Genomic DNA, 27,753 nt, shown 5'->3' on the forward strand with positions numbered 1-27,753 from the left:
CATTCAATGCAAGCCCTGGTCTCACCGACTCCGTCAACAAGCTGCTGCCTGCACTGAATCGTGAGGACATCGTCCACCGCAACGCTCTGGCCCATATCGATGCGGTCGGCTGGAACTGTCGTATTCAGTATTGCGGTAGGCTCAGAAGGAGCTACCGAGTTAGAAGAACTGTGTTTTTTGTATTTTCCTGCAATTTCAAGGTTATTTTGCACATGTACTATTTTTCACGAGTATTGTATGTTGGGTTTTTATCTTATTTGGTCTTGTTGGTTTAGATAAAGATTTACTATTTTTTCTAAACTTGTCTGGTGTCCATTTGTAGTGTTTTCACTGCATTACTGTATATGTTCACAAATGCTTTACACACTGTCTCTGAGATAAGCCTGTCCGCTTGTGCCAAGCTACCCAGGGGGTGAGCAGGGGTTATTTTACAAGTGTATCCCCCTTACCCTGATTAGAAGCAAGTGTACCTATTTGGACAAAGGTACCTACCTTTGCCAACTAGAGACCCCCATTTCTAACATGTGTAAACAGGTCAATGCTTATCAAAAGAAGGCATGGCATTATGAAAAACCATTGCCTGTAAAGTGCGGTCCCTGGGGATCTTTTGCCCGCGCAGTGCTCATTGCAAGAAAAGGTGGGAGGACCTACGACTCTAGACCCGTACCATTGTTGAGGTCCAGGTGGGGAAGTCCTCCCCATGTCGTAGGGCACTCGCTGGAAGCAGACTCCACTCATGGGATGCACCCTGTTGGTGGCCTACCCAGAGCTAGATGGGCTGTTGAAGGCCCAACAGAAGCTAGAAGGGGGTAAGTGTTGTGCAGAGTCTGACATTGTGCTTTAACTTTTCCTCCTGTTACAAGTAGCAGATTCCTCATCAATGATGTAGGTGAGTCTAGGTGCAAGGATGATAGGCATTCTTGCATATGTAGTGACATGGATACATGCTGTTACGGCTTGTTGTCTTGATCAAAAGATGAGTGAAGTCACATGACAATCTACATAGTTGTACTGACACAAGAGTGAGTGATGTGACATGCCAGCTACACAAGTTTGATGTGTGTGTGTGTGTGTGTGTGCGCGAGATGTCCCACACCAATCACGTCTTCTTTGTGTCTGGAGTGATGTTCCCCCAATACTGTGTATGTTGTCCAGGAAATGTCTTAAATGTGATAGGAAATGAAGTGCACATAGGATGCAGTGAAAGAGCTGTACTTGGCTTTGGTAAGTGGGATATGTAATACACTGTGAGATGTAGAGAATAGAGCGCAATAATTTAGTCCCATCGACTTTCGTTCTTACTGTCCCAGGTTAGCACAGTCTCTCAGCGCCAGGATACCCGCAGGGTGGCAGACAGCGCTATAGAAGAGCTTATACAATACAATACAATGTAGAATCAACACAGGTATCATCTGAATCTGCATACATGTAGACGTGTATATTAAGAGCTTTTCCTGTTTTTTTTCACTATAAGTAAATGCTCAATGATGTAAGGGTTTACTAGGTTGAGGATATCAGTCATCCACATTAGTATGTGTTGTCCAATGTGTGATGGACATTTTTCCTTCATGTTGACTAGTACATGATGATTTGTACACACAGACAGGAGTGTATAAACATTGGTGGGTTGGTTAGACATACGTAGATAATAAGGTCTCCCTTTTTAGTCATGTCCTACTGTTCAAACTATGTATGTTATGGTTTTTGTAGCTACATTTGTGTCTCAAACACTGTTCCTCAATGGCATAGATGTGAAACTGTGGAGTTCTGTGGAGTACATTTGTCCACTGTTGAATGAGCTGTCACTGAGTGATGACATGCATGAGTGAGTAATCCCACAAAGAGAAGTAGGAGTGGAAATATGTGCTTAAAGAGTCTTCTGGCAAAGTCAATATGTTGGAAATACTGCCCTCACCCACAAAATGTTGGCATGCTTCATCATTGGGCTGTGAAACACACCCCTGGGCAGACCAATGCATGGGGTGGAGCAATAGGATGGGGAAAACAATACTAACACAAATAAGAGTTGGGATCAAGCAAAGAATACGTGCAGAAAACAGATGTCAAATCTAGCTCAGGCATATCTAATTTCCTATTTTATTCCCGGATTCTCTGGCCAGGATTAGAAAGGTATAACAATCCAGAGGATGGTGGTGAACAGGGTAGATTATGAACCATTCATCCCTCCTCTCTGCATATGGGTCGACATGTTTCAGCCGGTTGATGTGTATTTCCTGGCTTTCGTCGGGACTAATAGATCCCTGTAGTCTTCCCCTCCTTTCCTACCTTATTATAAGTGGATCGAGGACTGACCCTGTACTCACATATGGGTCGTATATTCACACTTCTGATATAATCTGCAAGTAAGAAAATATGGCTAAGTGAAAACAATTTGTGCAAAATGTATTCATATATGTGCATAATTTAAAAGAAATATACCTCTCTGCCCCTCTAAACTAAATCATTGTGTACGGCTGACCTCCTTAAGACTAATTGTTCACTCTCATTTAATCGCTGTATATCAGGACTGTGCCTCCTCATAATGTTAATCAATGATGCAGCCTCAGAACTCATCATATTAAAGTCATTACTTGGAATTCACCCCAAGCCCCTTACGCCCCTCAGGGTGTATGGTTGTCCACAGAGAAATTAACCGAGAAATTCTTACCGAGTTTCACAGCAGTTTGTGCTCCAAAAAGCATAGGAGCGAGGACGGCTCCCTGTAGTCACACACTAGTGTCAAAACAAGGGCATAATGCATGAGAAGTTAGAGAAAGACACAATAATCAACTAGGTATATCCTTCCTCATACAATCTAACAGCAATTGTTGCTTACTCCCAACACACGAAAAACATCTATGAATCTAATCGTGCCAAATCTTACCATGCAAAATCTTATATCGAGTGACTGTAGGGATGTCGTGCCCATGCTCCAATTATAAACGGACCCAGCTTGTTGCATCCGTTTGTCATCTGCCCCCCAATATTCCCGCTTACTTCAACAAGGTGAGTCCACCTCTATGACAATGTCTCTCCATACGCTGTGAAGGTTCAGAGCAAGTGATCTAAATCTTTTTTCATAGTGTCAACGCTTCCCATCACGTGATCCCAGAAGTAGTCACGTGATGCCGGACGTCAGTGACAGAGACTAGAACGCAGCTCTTTACCAAAGAGAGTGCTTGAACCATCCTGTTGAAACGGATATTACCTCATCAAATTGTCTATGGAATAGTACTCAATACCCACTAAAGGTCTGCACGTTTCACACCACATTAGCGTTGGAGAGTGACACAGTATATCCATTGGTGTCAATAAAAACATTCCCTGGAAGGAAGTAAGTGTCTTCTGGGGTAAATAATTGTACTTATACGCTTCTTATATGCCATCATCCACATGCGTGGAGATAACAAATAAAGCAAATGCCCTGGAATGCTACAACTTAGTTAGGGAAAACCAAAGGGGGGTTTCGTCGAAACGAGGCCAGGTAGTAAGTGGTGCTTTTATAATTTTGGAATTATAAATCACAAACCGTGATTCGTATACCGACATAACAAATAGACTTAAAACGTTTGTTTAATATTACAGAAAAACGTCTCTACCGCAGTGAACGACACAATAGCAGAACACTGGCTGCCCTTCACACACGCGTCTTAAAGTAAGTGTGGCAGCAGCGTTAATATCGCAGTGCACAAACAAGTATACAATGTATCAAAAACGCTATGTAAACAACACGAGTTTTTGTTTCTCTTTTTCAGCTAGCGTGGTAATTGATCCGCACAGGTGAAAAACTTCACTGGGGGACTCTTTGATTATAACAAAGTCGGTTTGCTCAAACTTGCAGTCATCCTTCGATAAAAAATTGTAAGTTGAAATGCTACAAAATCCTGACACACTTTTGAAAGAGTGTTCCATAAGTGTGTTTGTGATATCAAATGTCCTGGTCTTTTTAGGTCCTTGAAATTGTCTACGCTATTTAAGAAGCCAAAAACATTCAGTCCTACAACTTCAGGTATTTCACAGAATAATGTAAATGTGGTAATTATACATTTACACGAAAAAGGTTTTTTTTATGTCATAGGTAACTCGTTTGTATTAATTTTAATTTGCAGGTTACACTGTGCTTCAGCCCTGATGAAAATACCGTGATTTCTATTCGGGATTGGAAATGCGTCGGCATTTCCTCTCTCATTTGGCTACAAAGGGCACTAAGAGACACTTTTAACCTCTATAGAGGGTTTCATACTTGATATGTACCCCGTAGAGCAGCATATATCCCTTGTAGCAGCAGACTCCTAAATTTTGCCAAGTTATAGGGCCTTATGGAACTGCTTTATATCATTTAAACCAACTATCTGCTGGTGTAATTTTGTACTTTGTTTATTAATTTTCATATAATTTATGATCACTTATGTTATGCACATTAGTTCATGTATGCATTTTTTAATAATCACAGTTGTTGTGTAATAGAAATGTATTTTACTCTGACATAAGGAAAATGTTCTATGAAAATGTTCAATGCGATAAAGTTTTGTGACTAAGACACAATCAGCTTAAGAACTTATTGGTCTAAGCCGTCGCCTGCTTCAATAAATAGCAGCATGATAAATTGATAGCCAGGTTTTCTCCTTTTGTAATTACAACTTAGTTAAGGGCATATTAGTATCTGTTAAAACCACTCTAACCTCGATTTTATACTTCTGTTCTCTCAGGAATAGATTTGATAAGGTAAATTACATTTTCTGAGTTGCAGTTCGTGTGTATGTGCTGTTCCCAGACTGCATGAGGTAGTCTTTATATTCGCCTAGCTCATTGTTGGTTTCTTCAAGTTTTCTTTTATATGTTGCTAACACAATGCTTTCTTTTAAACCCTGTTCACTATCCTGGATCTGTATGTATAGGGTATCAGATATTGTTTTTGCTGTAGTGATAATCAGGATCAGCCAATCCCTTATGCACTTCCAGGCTGTGAGAGCCCAGTCTTTTCTGAATGTAATGTCTTCCAAAAAGATCAAGGGTTCATTCTTCTGTGATTTATTTTTATATATTTAAACTAAAATCGAGCCCCCGATACAGAACATTTTCAAAGGTGTCTCCCAATTCTACGTTTTTTAATGAATCAAGAAGTCAATGGTGAAAATCGCAAAAAATGCATTTTAAAGCGTTGGGCATTTTTGACATGTAGCAAACAAACTACAATCTTAAATACAGTATGTCTGAATAATTTATGTTTGGATCCAGTCATAATGTTATTTAAAACATTCTTTAGCCCCATGCAACAGGAAACTACTGGTGAAGCAACAACTGCTGAATTCTTACCATTGCGAAGTATCTGAGACTTTGCTTCCCATACTTGATGTTTTTGCTCTTTCTTTAGCGCCTGTTTCCTCACATTGTCCTTTTCTTGCCTCACCATTTCAGTCATAAGGTATTCTTTTCCTATTTTCTGTTCATTCTTCAAATTTTCCTGTTCCTAAAAGAATGATAAAGAAATAGCACATCATGATAGCGTATGGGATTTAAATAAATAAATAAAATAACGGCTCAAATCACTAAAGATCAGGGTAGATCTGTGCAGCATAACTATATCGTTTATTAGTCTGTGCAAATAATGCACAATATACACGTCCTTAGCTGACAAGAACGATCATTACTGAATTTGAATTACTTCCCCTTAGATGGGTCTTGAAGGCTTGGTTCTTTAGGAAAGCATTATGATGTTCATTAAATTTAACTCTGCTTCACCATATGCTCTCTAAAATGCAATGATCATGTAATGGGTTTACCCCAGCAGCATAAAGACTTTGGTGACTATGTGCTCTATCAAATTACAATTAACATAACATTAAAATGAGCTATGTGTGTTTTGTAAGGGTGCCAGGTGTTTAGATGGACAACTAATAAATACATGATATCACTGATCATATTTAAATAACAACACTGTTGTAATTAGTAATAATATCAACCAATGATTCGGACAGTCTGCTACAGGCTTTGTGAACGAGGAGTACTACAACAACATAAATCGATGGTTGAGCTCTTATTAGTTTGTCTGCGAGCTTTCAAAAGATGCTAAATAATTGGATATATCGGAAGTGAAACACTTTTGATGGATGCATTTGTATTTTTATTAATATTCATCCAAAGAATGGGTGCAGCGGGTGGAGGTCCCTTGTGGGCAGCTGGCCGCCGAACATCATTGAATAGGCTATGACTGAGATGTCAAGAGTGATGACATCAATGATGTCGTTTAACATGTCATGAGTGATGTTATATGCAGGGCGTGATTGGGGGACACATTGTAGTCAATTACCTAAATTATAACTAGTTTATTTAAGTGCTTTTTGGGATCTTTAATGTTAGCTGGTGCCTCAATCCATCAGCTAACTAAAACATTGCATTAACCTTTGTTTTTTTATTTTTAGTTTGTACTGAAAATGAACAAAGGTTAATGTGACGTTATAGTTAGGTGATGTTTTACATTTTCAAAACCATCGAAATTCACCAGTTATAGTTATCTCAAGTAACCATAACACAAACCCTAAGGTTACTATAACACGCACCCCGCAATGCATCGTTTTCTCATCAATAATTTAATTGCAAATGCTGCAGTGATATTTTCTATGATGTCATAGAATATATCATGTGTGAAGTATTATGTAGAGTAATTAGCAGTGTATGGTAAGGACGAGAGTTATACTTCTCTCCAAGAGATCTGCCGGCTCCGTGGTTACTCTGCGGGTTGAGAGATACAACGTTTTTGAGCATTAATTGCTCAAAAGCTACTGATGGATTTACACCATATCATAAAAAACACTCTTTCTGGACCAAGCTCTAGTTTTCTGCCAAATTTGGTGTAAATCAGTTCAGCGGTTTGGGCTGTAGTTGTGTCTAGATTTCCTATGGCAAAATAAATGAAGACATTTTTTTTGGGGACTTCACCCCCTTTTCCCGGCTCCTGCTTGAGGTATCACCTTGAAACGTTCCAGGAAGGAGCTGAGGTGGAACAACTTTTCTTTTGGAATGTCTTTTGAGGATTTGTCAAACAGCACCAAAGTTATTAGGAAAACAAACATTACTATGGAAACATGGTCCTAACTATAACAACCACTGGGTAATATCTATGATATACACCCTACTACACCAGCGACAATCTAAATCTGCTCACCTAAAATGTCTGTTGTTCTAGTAGAGTTTAAAGCATAGGATTAGCACAGTGCCATCCATGTCGAGCTAGAAGGGACAAAGGGCTTGATTATGAGTTTGGAGGTCTGATGGACCGCCAAACCACTGAGGCAGTGCAGCAACACCTGCAATGGAGTTCCCGACCACCGTATTATCACTTTGGCGGGGGACTCCCATAGGACCACTGCTACCACCAGCACAATTCTCGGTGAAGTCAGATTTGTTATAAGTATATTTAAAATTTGTTATAAGTATTTTGTTAGAAAGTTACATTTTTCGTACCTAAAATCTCTGGGGTCCATTTGCATTTGTTCTGTTTTGTTTTGTTTAGGCGCCTTGATGCCTTCGGGCTAAGTAGCGCGATTACAAGTTTCCATTCATTCATTCATTCATTCTCCCACTTCTGCAAGCCAGTATTTAGCAATTGAATAAGTGTGAATGTGTATGAAATGCCTCACAGGAGCAAGTTATAGGCTGCCAAGGCTTATTGGTCGCCAATCAAGTAACCGACCCCTTTACTCGACACTGCATTAGGAAGGAATTTCATCCAACCATCAACCGACATCAGCAACGACAGCGTTGTTGTCTTTTTGCATCTTTTTACCCCGCAGCACAGTTTCAGTGGCAAAAACAGCTCTCCAGCGGCTCCCGTTCAGCACCAGGGACAGCCAAGACAACTCTGTACACGAGCTCCATGGGCCAGGTAAAATTGAACTGATCATCGTGGCTTCATTCTGGGCACCACATCACCTTTACCCTGCAAGGGTACAACAGGACTTGACCAGCCAGTGACCGATTGTCACTAGTGGTTTTTCCCATTGACCGCAATGTTACATTTTCATTGTATTTTTTGCATTGATTTTCTATTCCATTAAAACTTAATAACTCCGGTTATCTGTATGCTATTCCGTTTGTTTTGGTGTCTAGATTAAGATAAAAAATACACTTTATTTTTTATAAATTGATGTCAGATTTCTCTCGAGGTGTGTCAATTACTTATTGTTCATGTTGGTACTCTGAAGTGCTTACCACATGTCCCTGTAGTAAAGCCTGACTGCTCTTTGCCACACAACCAGGAATGAGCTAAGGTTTATTAGTGTGAATCCAAGCACCACCTCTGGGTTATCATGGTAGTATTACATGGTGAGGACTAACCTCAACACCACATAATTCTTCACTTTCCCACACTTGGTATATATTGGGAATTCTGCCCCCCTTCAAACCCCTCCCACCCGAGTGTGGGCAGATTAGGGATACTCCCACTATTCTGCACCTCAAGGGAGAAGAAAGGGTGTCTGAGGACTGGGTGTGGGCTGGGGCCGGATGCCAGGAGAGGTCGGCCCCTCAACCCCATTCCTGTTGTGGACACCAATTTGTGACCTCCCTAGTGTAGAGAGAATGGGAGTAACCCCCACAGTCTGCCTTCGAAAGTCTGACTGCTTTAGTTTCACAGTTGATAATGTCAGCATGCATGATACACTCTGCATCTAATCAACAAAAGGTGGGGGGAGCATTGAGTTTTGAGGGTGCTATTTCCTTGCAGCTCAAAGTGAGTGCCTGACAAGGAAATCCCTTGGTACTAGCACCACAGAGATTCCCAGCCCTGGGTGCAAGGATGTTACCCCTGTGTCCTCTGGACTGTAAATTTCATGCAGAGGATGTAGAGGTCACATCCTTTGTATGTAAGGAGATAACCACAGAGCTCTATGAGTAATGGTCATCATGGCTGGAATTCTAGGTTAAATATGGTCATCAGAAATAATGCGACATGGTAAATAAACCATCATAAATGCATGAAGAAGTACTGCCAGCTGAAATACTGTGCACCATACAGTGAAATTATAATGTATCCTATTACGGTATGTTGCATTCGGTGTCTATTGGAAAATGTGTTAGGACGTACGGGCCAATGTCCTACAAATACTGTACCATGCAATAAGGTTTCTTAAATTACTGTGTCTGTACCATGCTAAAAGATTTGTGTGGAGCAAAGTATATTCTTAGAACATTGTTTAGTAGACTGAAGTGTTCATCATAGTTATTTGCTGAGATTCTTACGATAGAACATCTCACATTAATCTTGACATGCCACGTTTGTTACTTAAAATTATATTGCGTAAATTTAACGAAAATTCGAAGCTCGTCTTAGCTCCTCCATTGTCAAACTCCATTTGGGGGGGAGGGCATGAGGCATACAGGGGCTTCTGGGCCTCAGTTGTGGGGGCTGAGGTCTTTTGCCTCTGATGTCCTGGGTCTATCCTATTATGGCTCTGTAAAACTGGGCCTGGAACAAACCCCTGAACACGACTGAGTGGCAGTGATGAGGAGTAATAATAGACTTCTCAAAGGTAATGTGGGTGTGCGCAAGCTCAGACCGCAGCAGCGCAATAACTGATTGCCAAACCCAGTGCATTACTTGAGTAAAGAAAAGTACTTTCATACACACTCAAAATGTAATACTCCATAGAATTGGCTACAGGTACAGTTAATACACTTTGATGCACTGATATCTGTGATACTGCACCTTAGTTCCTGGCTCCCCTCTACACCTCTCCCAGGGTTGCTTCCTTCAAGAAATTCTAAGAAGTTTCTTTCTGTGGGTTCAAGGTCTTGTGGGTAGGTAACAAGGCTCCGGTGCAGACGACCTAATTTAATTAGTTTGTAGCTACTTTGTGGACCTATAGGGAAGAAGCAGACCCTCTGCTAACAACAGACTCTGGCCTCAGGTGAGGTGCTTCAGGTCAGAGGATCATTTTGTCCAACAAAGCAAGATTTCAGCTGATAGCCTCTCACTTTTGGGAAGCTGGCTGGCAGGCAGGCACCAGCTCTGGCTGCACAGCAGCCATTTGAGGTACTTTGTGGAGCACTCCCATCCTTTGCCGTAGAGAACCTGAAACTGGAACAAGTGGGTCAGTGTCACTCACTTTTATAGTCAAAGCAAACGGGGAAGTGGATTCACCGTCTGCACTTTCAAAACCAATTTGTGGTGGCTCTTCTTTCAAGTATTCTTTCCAAACTATTCTCCACACACAGCCTTTGTGTAGAGTGAGGCTCCTCCAGTCTGCGGTACCCAGAACAGAGGCACAAAGAGGCGTGAGCTTTCTGCATCTGGATGTCAACAATCGCACTGTACTGTGATCAAGGAAGAAACAAAAGACAGGCCACACCAAAAGGGGTCCTTTTCACCTTGAACAAAAGAGACTTGTAGTCCCACTCCACACCTTTACCATCTACCAAATGGCAGTTCTACAAAACGACTAATCCGCAGCCCCTCACAGCAAAAGGTCTATTTAAATTTCTGAATAAGCTTTGTCTGCTTTCTCCCCACTTCAGAGTATATGTCTCCGCCCTTCAGCTTCATCTTTGTCAGCAAGACACTGCCATTGTGGCAAAAAACAACCTCACCTTCATCTTAGGCACAGGAACAGGCCAGGTGCTTCCAAAATATGGCCAAATACACAAACATGCACAAAAGATACTTGATATGTCAGCGCTAGGATCTTGGTCACTTCTTTGAAGTGCCACTTTATGTGAGTGGGCCATTCGGCCTCCGTTCCAGTGACACATACAAAAAAAGTCTGGTTGAACCTTGGATCCACAAACCACGGTATACTGCCACCACTGTGCTACAAGCTAAAACCATAACAGGGACAGTAGTCAACTGTCAGTATTTAGACAGTACACTTGGTGAACTCCTCTGTGGAAGTGTGTCTAAAAGTGGGCACACTGGTGCAGGGTCATCCTCTTGTCCACGAGTTCAAAGACCAACAAAATAGAGATCGGCAATGGAGCTGGAATAAATAACAAGTTTATTAATCACTGTTAGACCTACGTCCTAGGGGTAGCTTGGCTTAGGTCAACAGGCTTTCATTCTATCATGGCGTCTCGTGCGTGCATCACGCTCAGTTCACAATCTAACGCAGCCCCACTGAAAAAGGACACTACACCAATTACATTTTTAAAGATTACTTGAAGTCTTTATCTTGTTTTCTCAAGCAGGGTTATTCAGGATCATTTTGCATATAAGACATTTCATCACATTTAAATAAACAATACTTTTCCTTTAGGTTATTTTACACACCCACTATATTTCACAACATTTCAAGAGATCACTTAATTTGCACAGTGTTCGCCTGCCAGTTGGATTCATTAATGGCCACCAGCTCCCACTCCTATCTTGCCTCTGACAATGAATTCACTATCCTCAGAAACTGGCAAGATGATGGCCAGGCGACTGGCGGTTGCCTAGGGTCAGCTATACAGGCTCGGGGTGGGGTCTTTGTCCCCCAGATTATTCCATTCTAGATAGGCAGTACCCCCAACACCTCACTGTCATCAAGAACTCATGCTGCTGTCTTCACACTATGCACGAAATCACCATTTTCCGGACTGCAGTCACGTATAGTTTTAAGACCAGCAGTAGTTATTTGCCCCCTGGGCCCTGGTCACTCTACCGCCCAACACACTGGTTACCTGGACGTCTTCTGCGGTTAATGCGGACTCACGGGGCCTTGATGTCCTCTCTTTTCCCCCCCCTCCCTCCTTGTCTCTGGGCCCCGCTTACGGTTTCTTGGCAGTCCTCCGCTCTTCACGACGGAAGTCAAGTGTCCACCTCCTCAGGGTAGACGGAGCTTGCTGCGCCGGTAAGAAGTCTCCACGGGGGGAAAGTGAAGAGCAAAGCACCACCGCCCACCCGCCTTCCACAAGAGCTACCTTGCGAGGGGGGGGCACCTTTCCTGGTGAGAGCCTTACTGGCGGGGCTTCACCTCCACGCTCCCATACCTTTTGGTTCCGCTACACGGCCTCAGATCGGGGGGGGGGGGCTTTGGCCCAAACCGCTTCCGCCTTCACCGCTCCAAGCTCCCGCAGCCGCCAGTAGCAGCGCGGCCTGCGGGGGCGCGGCCTCCACACACTGGAATCCGCCCTCCGATAACAACGGCGGGGGCGGCGCTACTGCTGCAGCCCCGCTCATGTGATTCTAGGTGCCGGCCTCAGGGCCGGAAACGCCCTGTACTTCCTCACTGGGGGGATTCTCTTCAGCGGCCTCACACGAAGCCGGCCAGCGCTCCCAGCGGGACTTCATCTCTTCTCCCCTCAGTCTCCTCGAAGACCACGCGTCACTCCCCAACAGTCACGGCCAATTTATTAGCCCTGGGGGCGCGGCGGTGAGTACTCTGGGTAGGGGATGTTGGCAATATTGCAGTTAAGGACGCCGGACCCACATCACAGCTGATAGTTCAGTCAGCCAATCGTTATAGATAGCGCTTAGTCCCCTTCTTAGTAGCCAGGGACAGTGGGCAGTCGCTAGGGCCAGTTTGTCGAGGGTTCCCTCGTTAGCCATGAGGGACAGGTAGCTCCTGTGGGCTTCTCTCTCCTGGTTCCCAATCTGTCGTGATTCTGACCACTTTGGGACTCCCAGGACAATGTCAACCCCCACAGTCTTGGGCCGTGTTCAGGGACCAGTCAGAAGGTTGGGGGTGGTATCAGCAGAATTGGAAGTCACGCAGACCCTAGAACCTGTCACTTCCCTATCCAGCGCAGCCACCTCCCCACACAGGTGCCTTACTCCTGACTAACTGGCCGCCCAGCACTAATCTAAAATGGCCGCCCTCCTGTCACCTCTATTTATCACCTTGGGCCTGACTTGCCAGAGGGGCCCAGAAGGTTCCGGAACCTCTCGTGGCAGTCATGGCCCAGGTGCTGAGGTGACAGTTGGAGCCACCATTTTGTGAATCTCACCTCCCTCATCTAATTTCCTCAGTGGAGCACCTTGCGCCTCTCCCTCAGGAATTGAGGGTGAAGCGCCCAGAACCTCTACATCAGCACCCGAAAAGTTGGTAGTAGACAGAAAAAATGAGAAGGGGGAAAGGACAAAAATAATAAAATGAGGAGGGAACTGCCAAAGGGCTGAAAGGTCTAACAATCACCCATGAGTGGGACCACATCCACACAACACTCGCAAGTGCTGCATGAGGTAGTACACTGAATTCCCAAACCGTGTCCCTTTGATACCGGTTTTCTGCAATGTAAGCATGTGAACAGAAATAGGAAGAACAAGTTTTAGAAATAGTTATCAGCAAACAAGGGCAGATGAATAACTACGTTGTCAGCAAAATGGGAGGGGGAACAGGAATGCTTATGCCAGCAGTAAATGATCGACAGTTAACATCTGAGATCAGGTGCACTGGCAGCTACAAACCCTCAGCATGTACATTGCTTTAGCTGAGTCAGGAAGTCAACTAAAATAGATAACACAAGCAGAGTGAAAAGACTAGCAGCAGAGGACGGGAGAGTTGAGAAGGAAACTAAATGGACACCACAGCCAAAATGGCTGCCGCTTATGCTAAGTAAAATATTACACATTTCCTCAGACGACCCTTTTAGCATAAGCTAAGACATTTTCTTATGCTTTAAAAGGGGTACGATAAACATCATGTATATCAATTAGCATCATATCGCTGACTTCTTGGTTTATTGCTAAACAGGCATTTACATTTTGAACATTGGTTTTAGATGGTAGACAAGTAGTACAAGTGGAAGGAAATACAGAGGGAACAAAGCATTGGCCCGCATTGGATACATAAACAACAAGAGAAGAGAATTGCAATAATTATGAACAAGGCCGATAATATTTTCAAACCCCATACAGAAAATACGCTCCAGAACCCTCCAGCCCAAGTCCATGTTCCTGAATCTTGATGTATCTCTGTGGCTATTTTATGCATTTTGGAAATGGCATCATAAACAGAAGGGCGTGGTCAGGGATAAATACACAACAACTACTACCGATAATGCGACATGCTCCACCACGATCAACTAGAATAATATTAGCAATTTCAGAGGCCCACAACAGTGCAAACCAGGCTCTACAGGAGCCCTTATGCGAGAATGGCAAGGGAATGAAAGGCATTCCTCCCTTCTTCTGATGAGCTGGCATCATTCAACATACCCAGAAGTTGGTAGTGTTCATAGCATTATGAGTATGATGCAACATTTGTATGAAAGTGTTATTGAGATACGACATTCGGTGCTTCTTTTCATGATAGGGAAGAGTAAAATAATAATAATCGGTGGGGACAGGAGTAGTAGCAGTCAGTAAGTTTCGAGCCAAAGTTACTTCCCCCACAACCCACATTATTACAGCAATGATGACAAAGTTAGTCCAATATCATATTTTTACTACAGACTTTTGCAGCGTTCGATTTCTTCTCCTCCGGCATGTTCCTTTTGTCGGTAAACAGCAAAACAGATGGTGCCCTAAGGTCCTGGGCAGGCGTTGGTTTCTTCACTAACGTTGAGACGAGTAGTCACTAATAGGCTACCCCTCGTTGTAGTCAGTCTTTAACCACCCAGGACAGTGGTTCAAGCAGTCTCTTTCTGCAATGAAATGTCTTTCTTCGTGGATCGAAGCAGATATCTAGATGTACCAGGAATCGTGTGGTCCGGGAAGACGTCCTCAGGTATTTCAGGTGACACAGCTCGTCCTTTCTCGGTAACCAGGATGTCGCGGTGTTCTGACAACACAGCCGGGCTCACGGGGGCATGCGGGACTTCTCGACAATGGGTGGCATGCACCCAATTCTTCCCGTTGGTCACTCGCACTGCAGTTCTGGTAGCCAGGAGGACTTGTTCCGGTCCGCGCCAACGAGGTGCCAAGGAACTGGTCCGTTGAAACAACACAGTCAAGACAAAATCGCCAGGCCGCAGATCATGGCCATCACCCTGCGACCTGTCCTGAAGGGCTTCCCATACCTGCTGATAAATAGAAGACAAGCTATCAGTTAACTGGGACAAACAGTCACTCATCAACACATGGGGTACATCATGTGTAGGGCGAGGCTTAGGGATTCTCCAAATATTCATGGGCCTGCCAAACACAACCTCATATGGCGTAAGGCCAGATCGTGTATGTTGTATTGATCTGATAGAAAGTAGTGGTAGGGGCAGGGCATCAGGCCATTTCAAAGACGTGGAAGCCTGTATTTTAGCCAATTTCAATGTCGGGGTAGAGTTGTAACGCTCCATCAAGCCTGCTGATTGTGGGTGAAAAGCGGCATGAAATTTCTGCTTAATCCCTAACCCTTTCATGACATATTCGACAACTTGCCCAATGAAATTAGGTCCGTTGTCACTCCATAAGACCTGACAAATGCCGAATCGAGGGAAGAACTCTTTTAGGAGAACTTTCGCTGTTGTGAGAGCTGTGTAATCCTTCGTAGCATACGCCTCCACCCATTTACTGAAGGCACAAACCACTACCAAGAAATATTTTAAGTTATTACAGTGCTCTAACTGAATGTAGTCCATTTGCAGGACCTCAAAAGGTGCAGTTGGTGTCGCAAACCCTCGTGTTGGAGTTTGCGCTCCTTTTCCAGGATTATACTGGAGACAGACCAAACAAGACTGGACCATCTTTTTAGCAGTGCCGTTAATATCAGGTTGATGCCAAACTTGCATAAGTTGTTTTGCCATTGAGTATGCACCAACATGAGCCGGCCCATGTGCCATGTGAATCATGGGGTATAAGTAAGCTGTGGGTAACTTCCATTTGGTCATATCTTTATTCCTCCAGCATCCCTTATATTCCAGTGCTCCCTCCTTAGACCATTGGTCTAGTTCATCTGCGGAGGCAGATTGTTGCATGTCCAGCACCTCTGGCCTGGCATCATGCCAACGTTCAGCTTAGGACTTCACTACATACACAGATGTGGTACTTCGCTGCATTGCGGTTTCACGGGCTGTGTGATCTGCAAAGGTATTACCTGCTCCTATTCTATCAGTCACTTTCTTGTGTGCACTACACTTAACAATTGCCACTTTCTTAGGATAGGTTAGAGCAGTAAGGAGATTATGTACTAATTCTCCATGCACTATCTGTGTCCCATGTGAGGTGAGAAAACCCCTTTCTTTCCACAGACGACCAAAATTGTGTGCCGCCCCGAAAGCATACTGGCTGTCGGTAAAAATGTTAACAAGCAAATCTGTACTAAGCTCACAGGCTCTTGTTAGTGCAATCAATTCGGCCACCTGTGCCGTCTTCTGTGGAATGCGAGCTGTTTCAACTACTGTCTGAAGTGTTGTAATCACATAGGCAGCAGATGTAGTGCCATCAGGCAATTTTAGACACGAGCCATCAACCCATAGCTCCCCACCAACAATAGGGAGAGGTGTAGCTTGTAGATCAACGCGGCCCTTTGTTTGCTCTTCAGTAAGGAATATACAATCATGTAATTCTTGCGACTGAAACTGAGTAGCTGGAAATGGCAATAGTGTAGCAGGGTTTAGGGTCAGAGATCTTTTCAGCGTAATAAGAGGGGCCAAAAGTGTCAATTCATATCCTGTCAAGCGAGCACTAGTCAAATGCTGTGTTTTTGTTTGATTTTGCAAAGCATCAACAGAATGGGGTACTAACACAAGCAGTTTATGTGACAAAACTATTCCTTCACTCTGACGTATTGATACAGCCGTTGCTGCCACTGCTTGGAAATATCCAGGCAGTGCACGGGCGACTGGGTCAAGGATAGCTGAGAAATATGCACAAGGATGTTGCTTATCACCGTGTGTCTGTGTTAAAACTGAGAGGGCACAACCTCCCCTCTCGTGTACATAGAGTGTGAAAGTCTTAGTGTAGTCTGGAATTCCTAATACTGGTGCAGAGCAAAGAGCTTGGCGGAACTGTTGAAAGGCATCTGACATTCAGTAGTCCATGGGAGGGGCATCGGGGTGTCTTTAGTAAAAAAGGATCAACAAAGGTTTAATAATGTGTGAAAAACTGGGGATTCACTGCCTACAAAAAGAAGTTAGGCCAATCACTGCACGGACATCCTTCTGAGTACGGGGCATGGGAGTATCTAAAATAGTCTGACTGCGGTTTGCTGTAAGTGCACATCCCCTCTTAGACAGGAGGTGACCTAAATAGGTAACCTGCTTTCTACAAAATTGCAATTTTTTTCCAGAGACTTTGTGATTGTGAGAGGCAAGAAATGATAACAATAACAGTGTTCCTTCTTCACACTGCTCAGGGGTATCTGCAGCCAACAAAATATTGTTGACATATTGGATAAGGGCCACCCCTTTAGGTATAGGAAAAGAATCAAGCTGCCTTTTTAATGCCTGACTGTAAATTCTAGGACTTTCTGTATAGCCCTGTGGAGCTCTACAGAACCAAAACGATCTATTTTTCAGGGTGAATCCGAACAAATAACGTCTGTCAGGGTGAATGGGTATCGAGAAGAAAGCATTCTTCAAATCGATCACCAAAAATGTAGTGGCAGTAGGAGGGACCATAGTGAGAAGTGCAGTGATATCAGAAACTCCTGGATATTGGGGCACTACAATTTTATTAACTTCTCGCAAATCAATAATAAATCTGTAGATTTTAGTGTCAGTGTCTTTTTTCAAGATAGGAAGGATAGGGCTGTTGCAAGTGTTATAGGGGACTTCTTCCACTACCCCTACTTTAATAAAATCCTGAACAATATGTGCTAATGCTTCTTCACCTTCTCGGGATATTTTGTATTGGGGTAGTTGCGGCAATGAAACACCCTCCTTTACTTGAATATGTACAGGTGGAATAACCATTTGACCCACATCAGTATCTTATATAGCCCACAAAGTACTGGGTAAGGATGCCAGAGCGACATCCTCATTGATAAGACAAGATCTCTCAACCATTGAATAATTGTCATTCAAAATAACACGCACACCTTCCGGAGAACAACGTATTGTGGCACGAAAATATTTAAGCATATCGATACCCACAATGTTGTCCGGTGTGGTAGGGGAAAGCAAAAATGGACATGCTGCAGTGAATTTATCAAGTCTGAATTCAAGTGGCTGTGAAAGTGGGCTAGGTGTAGGTGTCCCATCGAATCCTATCGATGTTATCATTGTGCCAGACTGCGGAGCCCTAGGAACCAATTTTTCAGACAGAGCACTACGGGTAGCCCCTGTATCTACCAGAAACCGATCAGTAGATCCCAAGACGTTTGCGTCAACATAGGGACCCATTTGATCTACCGGCACCTCAACCGGTTCCTTAGCCCATCCTAGGCATCCCTATGCATAATCGGACTCCGCAAGGGCATCAGCAGAATAATCAGACATTTGATATTGATTTCGTCTATCAAAAGTACCTAGTTCAACTGCTTCAAATCTGGGGCGAGCTCCTGTACCTCCCCTACTTCCTGAATTACCTGGGCGTCCTCTTATACTGCCCCTTCCTCGCTGATACTGCTGACCTCGCAAAAGAGGGCACTCAGAACGCCAATGCCCAGTCTCTTTACAATAAGCACACTAATCAGGTGACAAATTTGCTCGAGGAAGAGGGGGCACTCCAGGTGTATAAATTGCACGTCTGCCTCTTCCCCCTCCCCTAAACGGTGGACCATATACTTGAGCCAACATAACTTTTGTCTTTAATTCTTTAACCTTCTTATCCTCCCTGCCTTTCGCTTCCTGTTCCTGTCGCTCATAATATTGGGCCATAGTCAAGAGGGAAACTGGGGAAGACGTGGTCCAAGAACTCTCGCTGGCCTTTAAGCGACTAGCTATTTCTGGTAACATATTAGCGACAAATCTGTCAACAAACAAATGCTTACCCGTATCATCGGCCAATGACTGACCACTAAAATCATGGAATGTTTCCTCAAACCTTGAAAAGAAATCAGGAACTAACTCATGCTTTTTCTGTTTACAGGACACTAACGTAGTCCAATCTATTTTCTTAGGGGGTATGAGAGTCTTTAACTTAGTCACAATAGCTTTAGGAAGATCTAATATCTCCTTCTGAGGTTTCTGCACAGGCTCCCTTTCCGCATCTATTTTTTCTAAATGTTCCCAGGTATCACCATATGCTACATTGTCATCTATTTTACGTATCATTCTCCACATATCAGAAGGCACAATAAGCCCGAAGAACATATCAATATCTGGCAAGGTCATAGTGCAGGAGCTAATGGCTCCTTCCACCTCCTCATAGAAGGCGGCAGGATTTTTCCGGGGGTCCGGCAAAGCAGCTTTAAGAGCCATCACGTCAGCTCTACTCTAAGGAGTGTAAACCCAAATATATATAAAATATCCCTTTGCAGCATCCGAAGTTTTATCATCATTGGTTCCCACACCCTTCGGAGGAACATACAGGGGTGCAGCTTCACGCATAGGTTTCACAGTAACTATAGTACTACTGGATGCAACCTCTTCCACCTGAGCATCCACGTCCTGTGCTTGAGTTTGAACTGCTTCTATACCTCTCTGTTTTCTAGCTAATTCTTGCTCCGTTCGTAAACGCAATGTTACGTCTCGTATTTTGACCACTCGTCTAATCATATCAGATAGGTTCGAAAAAGGAAATGTCCCCTCTGTTAATCCTTTATAATCAGTTTTTATATCAGCTGGCTCTAGTTCCTGAGAAATTTGTCTATAATCAAATATTTCCTCCCAAGCAAATGTTTCTACAAAATAAAATTGCTCTGTATTTTTCCACTGTTGAACCATAGTTACAATGAACAATGCAGCGTGAGGCCAGAGAGCCTCCTCCCTAGCAGCCGTTTTTAATTGATCTTTTTCTGCTCTAGTCAAAGTAGAGCGAGTCTGTCGCCCATCTTGCTTATCTTGTTCTTTGTCGTCTGAAGACAAGTGCTCGTCGTCAGAAACCTCATCAGGGGCACTTGGAGTGGGAAGTTTATACGGGGGTAGGAGGCGTTCTAATAAGATGCAATCATCCTTAGATGTATCAAGTAGGGAATAGAGAGGGCGCCTAATAGGATACTGGCCATTTACCTCTAATCGACATTCCCTATCTTCTTTTTATATTTTTTCCTTCTTTTCTTTATTTTTTAATTCTAGCGCTTTTTGATATATCGTTTTTCGTTGTTCTTTTTCTGCTTTAGCTTCTGCTCTCTTCGCTCTCTCTCGTACTTCTTTCTCCCACATACACACTCAATCAAACATATCCTGTCTACATTTTCTTTTAAATCAACACTGCTCTACATATTGAACCTTTTTAGAATCGAATGACCCATTCACTGGCCATTGCAGATCGGAATCTTTCTTTGTGTATTTGTTCCATAGTGGACCGTACATTATGGAAGAAATACCATAGTTGACATACATGTCTCTTTTAGGGGTCCCTTCTGTGGGAGCCGGCTGACTTTGTTCCAAGCTTACTTTGGTACCACCAGAGCAGCAACACCACCTACGAAGTGTGCTGAGAACAGGTATGTTTTATAAATATATGTAAAATATTACTACTCCAAACAAATATTCCAAAAGGAGAAAAATCTCCACATTAACTTCCTTAGACTTTGAAAAAGATTGAATAACAAATCCAAACAAAAAACCCAGGACAAACAAATCAAGAGTGGCGCTTCAAAAGTCTCCAGCTCCGACCTAATGGTCACTTCAAAATTGCGCCAAAGAAAACCCCAGTCAAGACCGGCCACCACCTGGAGGGTCAAATCGGGAAAACCGGAAAAGTCACGTCGGCCTGCAAAGACAAAGGTCTCCTCGTGCAGTGCGCTTCCTCAGTAATTTTTCGATCCTCCGTTGAGATCACTCCTTTGGACGGCCGCGTCTTCGATGGGGCCCTATGTGTCGGGCGCCAACTGTGGAAGTGTGCCTAAAAGTGGGCACACTGGTGCAGGGTCACCCTCTTGTCCACAAGTTCCAAGACCAACAAAATAGAGATCGGCACTGCAGCTGGAATAAATAACAAGTTTATTAATCACTCATGAGTGGGACCACATCGACACAACACTCTCAAGTGCTGCATGAGGTAGTACACTGAATTCCCAAACCGTGTCCCTTTCATAACGGTTTTCTGCAATGTAAGCATGTGAACAGAAATAGGAAGAACAAGTTTTAGAAATAGTTATCAGCAAACCAGGGCAGATGAATAACTACATGGTCAGCAAAGTGGGAGGGGGAGCAGGAATGCTTATGGCAGCAGTAAATGATCGACAGTTAACATCTGAGACCAGGTGCACTGACAGCTACAAACCCTCAGCATGTACATTGCTTTAGCTGAGCCAGGAAGTCAACTAAAATAGATAACACAAGCAGAGTGAAAAGACGAGCAGCAGAGGACGGGAAAAATACGAAGGAAACGAAACAGACACCACAGCCAAAATGGCTGTTGCTTATGCTAAGTAAAATATTACACATTTCCACACCTCGTGGTCACAGGACAGTTCCAAGTTTTCACTCTTTCTGTTGGCAGCAATTAATAGAATGTTCTACAACCCATCAAAGTAAAACACATAGCCAACTAAATAAAAACAAATAAGATACAAATTATTCTTGTTTTTTGTGAATATATACAGTTTGTTAATAATAAAGCAATTATATATGTTTTAGGCTTTGAATTAAACAAAATGATGCTCCATTTCAAAATTACCTTACCATTCATTGCCTTGAGCAGGTCCTCACTAATGAGAGGTGAATGGACCTCATTAAAGACCCAACGACTGGAGCGGCCACCGATTCGGTTATAACGGATGTGGGGTGTGTATGCCAGGGCAAGTGAAGAGGAGCATAGGTGTCTAGCCGGTTGATTGAATTTCAGTCTATGGTTGAGGTAGGCAGGTCCTAGGTTGTAGAGGGCTTTGTAGGCATGCGTGAGGATATTGAACTGGCATATTTTCTGGAAGGGGAGCCAGTGGAGGCCTCAGGTGGGGAACGGTGTGAGTTTGCTTGGCGAGGTCCAGAAGGAGTCTGGCTACAGCATCCTATGAGCAGGAGTCTTGTGAGGAGCTGGGTGGAGATGCCAGCATAGAGGGTGTTGTCGAGGTCAAGGCAGCTGGTGACGTGGGCCTGAGGGATGGTCTTTCGAATGTTGGTTGGGATCGATCTGAAAATTCTGCGGCGCATGTGACGTGTGTGGAAGCAGGAGGAGGCGACTGCATTGACTTGTCATTTAATGGTCAGTTGGCTGTCGCGGATGATGCTGAGGTTGCGTGTATGGTCCGTCAGTGTGGGCGCGGGACCGGGTTCAGCAGGCCACCAGATGTGGTCCCATGTGGAGGTGTTCTTTCTGAAGATTAGTACTTCAGTTTTGTCAGAGTTGAGTTGGAGGCAGTTGCCTCTTATTTATTTGGCTACGTTGGTCACGACGTTGGAGGGTCCTAGGTGAGCGAGAAGATCAGTTGAGTGTCATCTGCTTAGGAGATTATGTGAAGTCCGTGTTATCTGACAATGTCTGCGAGGGGAGGGTCATGTAGGTGCAGAACAGGGTGGGGCTGAGGGATGATCTTTGTGGCACGCCGCACATGATATCTTTGGGGCGGAAGTGAAGAGAGGCAGTCGGATACTCTGTGTGCATCCTGTAATGAATGAGGCGATCCACTTGGGGGTGTTTTACTGTTTGCCTATATTGTAGAGTCTGTTGATGAGTGTCCTGTGGGAGACTGTGTCGAACACCCCAGAGCGATTGAGGAGGCTAAGGGCCACAGTTTCTCCATGGTTGAGGAGTGATCCAACGTCCTCTGTGGCTGCAATCAGCGCAGTTTTAGTACTGTGGTTGGCACAGAATCCTGATTGCCAGTAGGTGGTTTTGTTCCAGGAATTTGGTGAGCTGCTGGTTGATGGCTTTCTCAAGAACTTGTGTTGGGTAGGGGAGCAGGGAGATCAGACGATAATTGTTTACATCATTGGGGTCAGGGGAGGCTTACTTTAGGAGTGGTCTGACATCTACGTGTTTCAATATTTTTGGGAAGGTTGCTGTGGAAATGGAGGTGTTGAGGATGCTGGCGAGTTGTGCACTGATTGGGTTCATTGTGAGGTTGTAGAGATGGTACGGGCAGGGGTAGCGGGCGCCCCGGACTGGATGGAAGACATGAGGGCTGAGGTGGTCAGGGCGATGAGCAGTGAGCAAGTGGTGATGGTTTGGCCAGAGTTCGCTGGTTGGTTGAGGTCGTTGGGGTTGAGGGTGACAGGCTGGATGTTGAAATTGTTGTAGATGTTGGTGATCTTGCTGTGGAAGTAGTCTGAGAGGATGTCACAGCGTTCTTAAGAGGGGTGGATAGTGGTCTCTATGGCTCTCGGGTTGGAGAATTCTTTGACTATTCTGAAGAATCCCTTTGTGTGGTTGACTGCGGCATAGATGCGGGTAATGATGGCTGCTTTCTTGGATTATTTGATGTGCGGGTGATAGCTGCTGAGGGCTGTTTTGTGAGCTGCTCTGCCAGCTGGGTTCTTGGTGGCGTGCCATAGTTTCTTCAGTTGGTGGCAGTTGCGCTTTGTGGTCCTGAGTTCTAGAATGTACCAGCTGGCATGTTTGGAGCATTTGTTGGGTTGTGTAGGCTTCAGTAGAGTGACACTGTCGGCGCTGTCAGTGATCCAGGTGGCGAAGTTCCTTGACGACCTGGTTGAGGTCTGTTGAGGCCTCAGATTGGGAGGTGGTAGGGTCTGTGACAACTTGATTTCGGTGACCTTGCTCCAGCTGCGGTAGGAGAAGATCTTACGCCTGGAGATGGTGTGCTGGGCGTCGGTGATGGTGAAGTGTACAATGGTGTGGTCAGTCCAGGTGAGCTGTGTGGTATGGCTGAATTTGATTCTGTTGTTGGAGGTGAAAATGGGGTGTGTGTACAGCTTTGTGCATGGGTTCGGTGACCAGTTTGGTGAGGCTGATGTCGCTCAGGTTCTCCAGGAGGGTGATGGAGGTGGCGGCGTTGATGCAGAATTTGAGGTTGCCAAGTAAATCAAAGTGGTAAGGGTCGATTGCTATGGGGGCGATGAGGTTAGGTATGTCGCAGAAAGTTCCTCGGCTCTCTGGGGTTTATAGACAAGGGTGCATCTAATTGTGTTCTTCGCATCAGTTTGTAGTAGGAAGTTGATGTGTTACATGAGAGGTGTCAGGTCGTCGTTGGCAATGGGCCATCACATGGTTTCCTTTAAGATGATGGCGATACCTCTGCCTTGTTTGTTGGTGCAGTCATGGTGTATTATCTGTAGCCTTCGGGAGTGGTGGTGGTGATGTCAGAGTTCGAGGATGGGTTGAGCCACTTTTCGGTGATGAAGGCGATGTCTGTGGAGAGGGTGGTGATGGTGTCCCAGATTTTTGGGGCGTATTTGCAAAGTGAGCGAGCGTTGAGCAGGATACAATAGAGAGGTTGCATGTGTTCTTTGATTTGTGGGCAGGAGTGGTGCGAGATCTTTCGCAGGTTGTGTCGCAGGAGAAGTAGCAGTGTCGGCAGGTGAAGGGTCCTTTGGTGAGTCGTGGAAGGAGGAGGAGATGCAGCTGTTTCAGCATCCGGGGTCCAGGAGTTCCTTGGCAGTGTACCGTCAGGTGGCGGGAGGGCCAGGTGTCCTGACGCTGGGTGTTGCCCAACTGGCGCTGCTATGGTGTCCGCTCGTGCTGAGGCCTCCATTAGTGGTCCCGGTAGGTGGACCTAGTGGTCCTAGGCAGCGGGCAGGGATGTGGACTTTGCAGCGCAGGGACAACAGGCAGCACAGGACATCAGGCAGCGCATGGGGCAGGTACAGAAGGCAGCGCTGGGGCAGGGACAGTAGTCAGCGCACCACCTAACTAAAAAAATAAACAACTGACTCCTCAACGTAGACTCCAGCTCAAATATCTCCTATGAGTCAACTCCCCACCAAGTCCAACTCCTGAATTTGTGTCTGTCCTGTTTCTCCATCTTGAGATCCACCTTTATTAGTTTTCTATCCTCATGGCCTGGCTCAGGCCTGCAGGTATGCATTACTAGGTCAAGAGTCCCAGTATGACTAGCAACGCCCTTTTATGATTCGGACCTCCTGTGGGACTTGGGCAGAAGGAAAGGATTCGATAAATGGGACCTGCTGGGCATATCACGAGTGGGAGACGTATATACACATAAGGGCTTTATCCCCTTCAGTGACCTACAAAAATCGTATGAGTTGGCCCCAACAGAGGCATTTAGATATACACAACTTAGGCATGTCCTGAGGGCAAGATTACCCAGAGATGAAACATTGTCACCCCTTGAAAATAGATTACTAGAAGAGTACATCTTCCAAAAGGCCATCTCACTGACATATAAGAAAATAATCAATAATTCCCCAGACCTCTTGAAGCGACTATGAGAAAACTGGGAGTGAGACGTGACCGACATACAGGAGGAGTAATGGCCTGATACCCTGTCCTTCCCTAAAGAGGTAGCCATTAGGTCCCGGTTTCATCTAATTTATCTCAAAATATTACACAGAGCGTACATTTCCTGCACCACACTGGTAAAGATGGGGAGGGTTAACAGACCCTTTATGTCGCAGAGGTAGCGGGCAGGCTGGAACCTTCTTCCACATAATATGGTCCTGCCCGAGAGTACAAGCATATTGGGAGGCGATAGCTCAGATCTTAGGCACAGTGTATGAGGCAGGGATGCGATGCACGGGCAAATGGTCCTACTTAACATATGGGAGCAACTGACTTGGGGAGAGGGGAGAGAACTGTAGTAACCTTGGGATGGATGATAGCCATAAGGAATATTGCACGCAATGGGGGGGGCGGAAACTGCACCAACCCTAAAGGACTAGGAGAGAGATAGGGATTGGTGCATGGTGGGCGAAAAGACGACTTATGTAAATAGAGTCTGTCCACTAAAATGGGGGAAAGTCTGCAATACGTGGAATAAATATAGAGGTTTCCAATGCACCGCTCTGGTGGACCAACAACAGCAGCATTCTCAATCGGAGGATGAAGCGGACTAAACAAAATCCTACATCAAGAGGATGTGTCAGATGCTGTGAAGAAGTGTTAATATTAAAGTGGGTCTGTGGGTTGCTGGCCTTGACACTCATGATGTGTGTTAATACTGATGTAATGTATTACACCTGGTATGTGTTATTTAATAAAAAAGAATTACAAAAAAAAAAGAGTTCCAGTATGGGTGAGGTACCTTGCCTACATCACTTGTAAAAAGGGTAAGGACAATGCTTTTCAAAATTTGGCAGCCTTTGTCTGTCACTTTACTTATTAATTTATTTGAATTGTTAACTCTAGTTTACCTCTCGTCTTTGGTTTATTCCATTACGCATCTACAGGTAGTGATAATGGAAATGTAGAGTCTTATCCCCTATTTTCTGCTACAATCAAGATTAAGGCTAAATATGGGCAGCAGAGAGTTTTCCTGGGTTCTTCTCCTCAGACACAAGCATGATTATGACAGGCTAAAAGGGAGAGGTGTGTGCAGATGGGGGAATTGTGTTTGTGTTTAATTAGCCCCTCCTATACACTTCTCTGTAAGCACCAATGCCCATCTCAGCAAGGAGCTGACGTATTGCTAATGTTCTGGTTTTTTTCATAACACATTTTATTGGGTTTTGTTTTGACATTACATGATGGTCAACATGGCCTGTCCAAACTTCCAGTGCAGTAACACCCCATCGCCCATCCTCAATAATTCAGACATATGTTGTTACAAATCAAATTTACCATTCCCATCGCAAATAATATTCTTATAGTCTCAATATAGAGGATTTGTGGATGTGATAGGGGACCACAGGCCTCATGAACCGCTGTTAAATTGCCATATCTCTGTATCAAAGAGGGAGTCTACCAAATGGACCGTTGCCAATACAATGCCCCTGTGGCGTTCCTACCTCTGCCATATCTTGGTGTGTTTCTGTGGACACCACCTCGCTCAGTACACCGCTACTTCCATGCCCATACAATGGTCCATTCCTAGTTAAGCCCTGGAAGAGTAACTGTCTCTTGAATTTAATACCTCCAACTCCTTCCGTGCTATGGAGTAATATCATCTTTGGATGAAAGGGGATTCCCGTGACAGGACCAATTCCAGGCAAGCAACCACTCCACACCACGCCAGAAACTTTCAAGTGGTGTGCATTTCCATACCACATGAGGGAAGGTGCCCCCAGCCATCCCACACCTTAAACAGACCGGTGAGGCAATGGCGTCCATGCGCCATACGTGGCAACTAGTAAAGTAAGCTCTATGAAGAAATTTCAATTGGATAAGACGTAGTCTGGATGGTGTCGCCGCCTCATGTGGCGCTATAAGGGTTTCTGTCCAGTCGTCATTATTAAGTGTGGGTATGTCCTCCTGCCAGGTCTGACTCAAACGTGGAAGTGTGGATGTACTGTGTGTCACTAGTGTCTGGTAAACCTGTTTTATTTTGTGGGTGCCCAGATCCCCAGTTAGTAATTTACCCTCTAGTGGGTTGAATTCTGGTAGTTCATGCTGATCATAGACGTAGGGAGTGAGAGCGTGCCATAGCTGGAGATATCTATAAAGTTGCTGATGATGCAATTGAAAGTCTGTCTGCAGTTTCTGAAAGGATTTGAGAACTTGACCCGCCATGACATCTACAAGAGTTAAGATGCTTTTAAATGTTTAAACAAGATCACTGAACTGTCAATCATATGAGTTTATTCTTAAGGTAATCAAAGCCAAGTTACAACCAACCCTCATTTATGGTTCCCCATTACTAGAGGGTAGATGTGAAGGTGCTTGACCTATTGATTGTCAAGGGCTTCAAAGCAACTTTTGGGATTGCCAGGTCAGTGTGTCAAGCAGCAATAAGATTGGAATTTGGTCTCCAAAGACAGTGCCTGGTATTAAAAGGGCCTTTT

The 27,753-nt window shown here is 44.4% G+C and overlaps 1 protein-coding gene across 1 annotated transcript in view; it reads right to left on the bottom strand.

Moving 5' to 3' along the window:
- Positions 1–27,753, bottom strand: part of LOC146817393 (uncharacterized) — a 1,110,110-nt gene that overhangs the window by 101,588 nt on the left and 980,769 nt on the right. Inside the window, exon 9 of the mRNA XM_085609207.1 lies at positions 5,317–5,470. Coding sequence (XP_085465333.1) covers positions 5,317–5,470 — 154 coding nt within the window. The remainder of the gene's footprint in view (positions 1–5,316; positions 5,471–27,753) is intronic.

The sequence above is a fragment of the Triturus cristatus genome, chromosome 6, assembly GCF_964204655.1.
Source record: "Triturus cristatus chromosome 6, aTriCri1.1, whole genome shotgun sequence".
Classification (NCBI taxonomy): domain Eukaryota; kingdom Metazoa; phylum Chordata; class Amphibia; order Caudata; family Salamandridae; genus Triturus; species Triturus cristatus.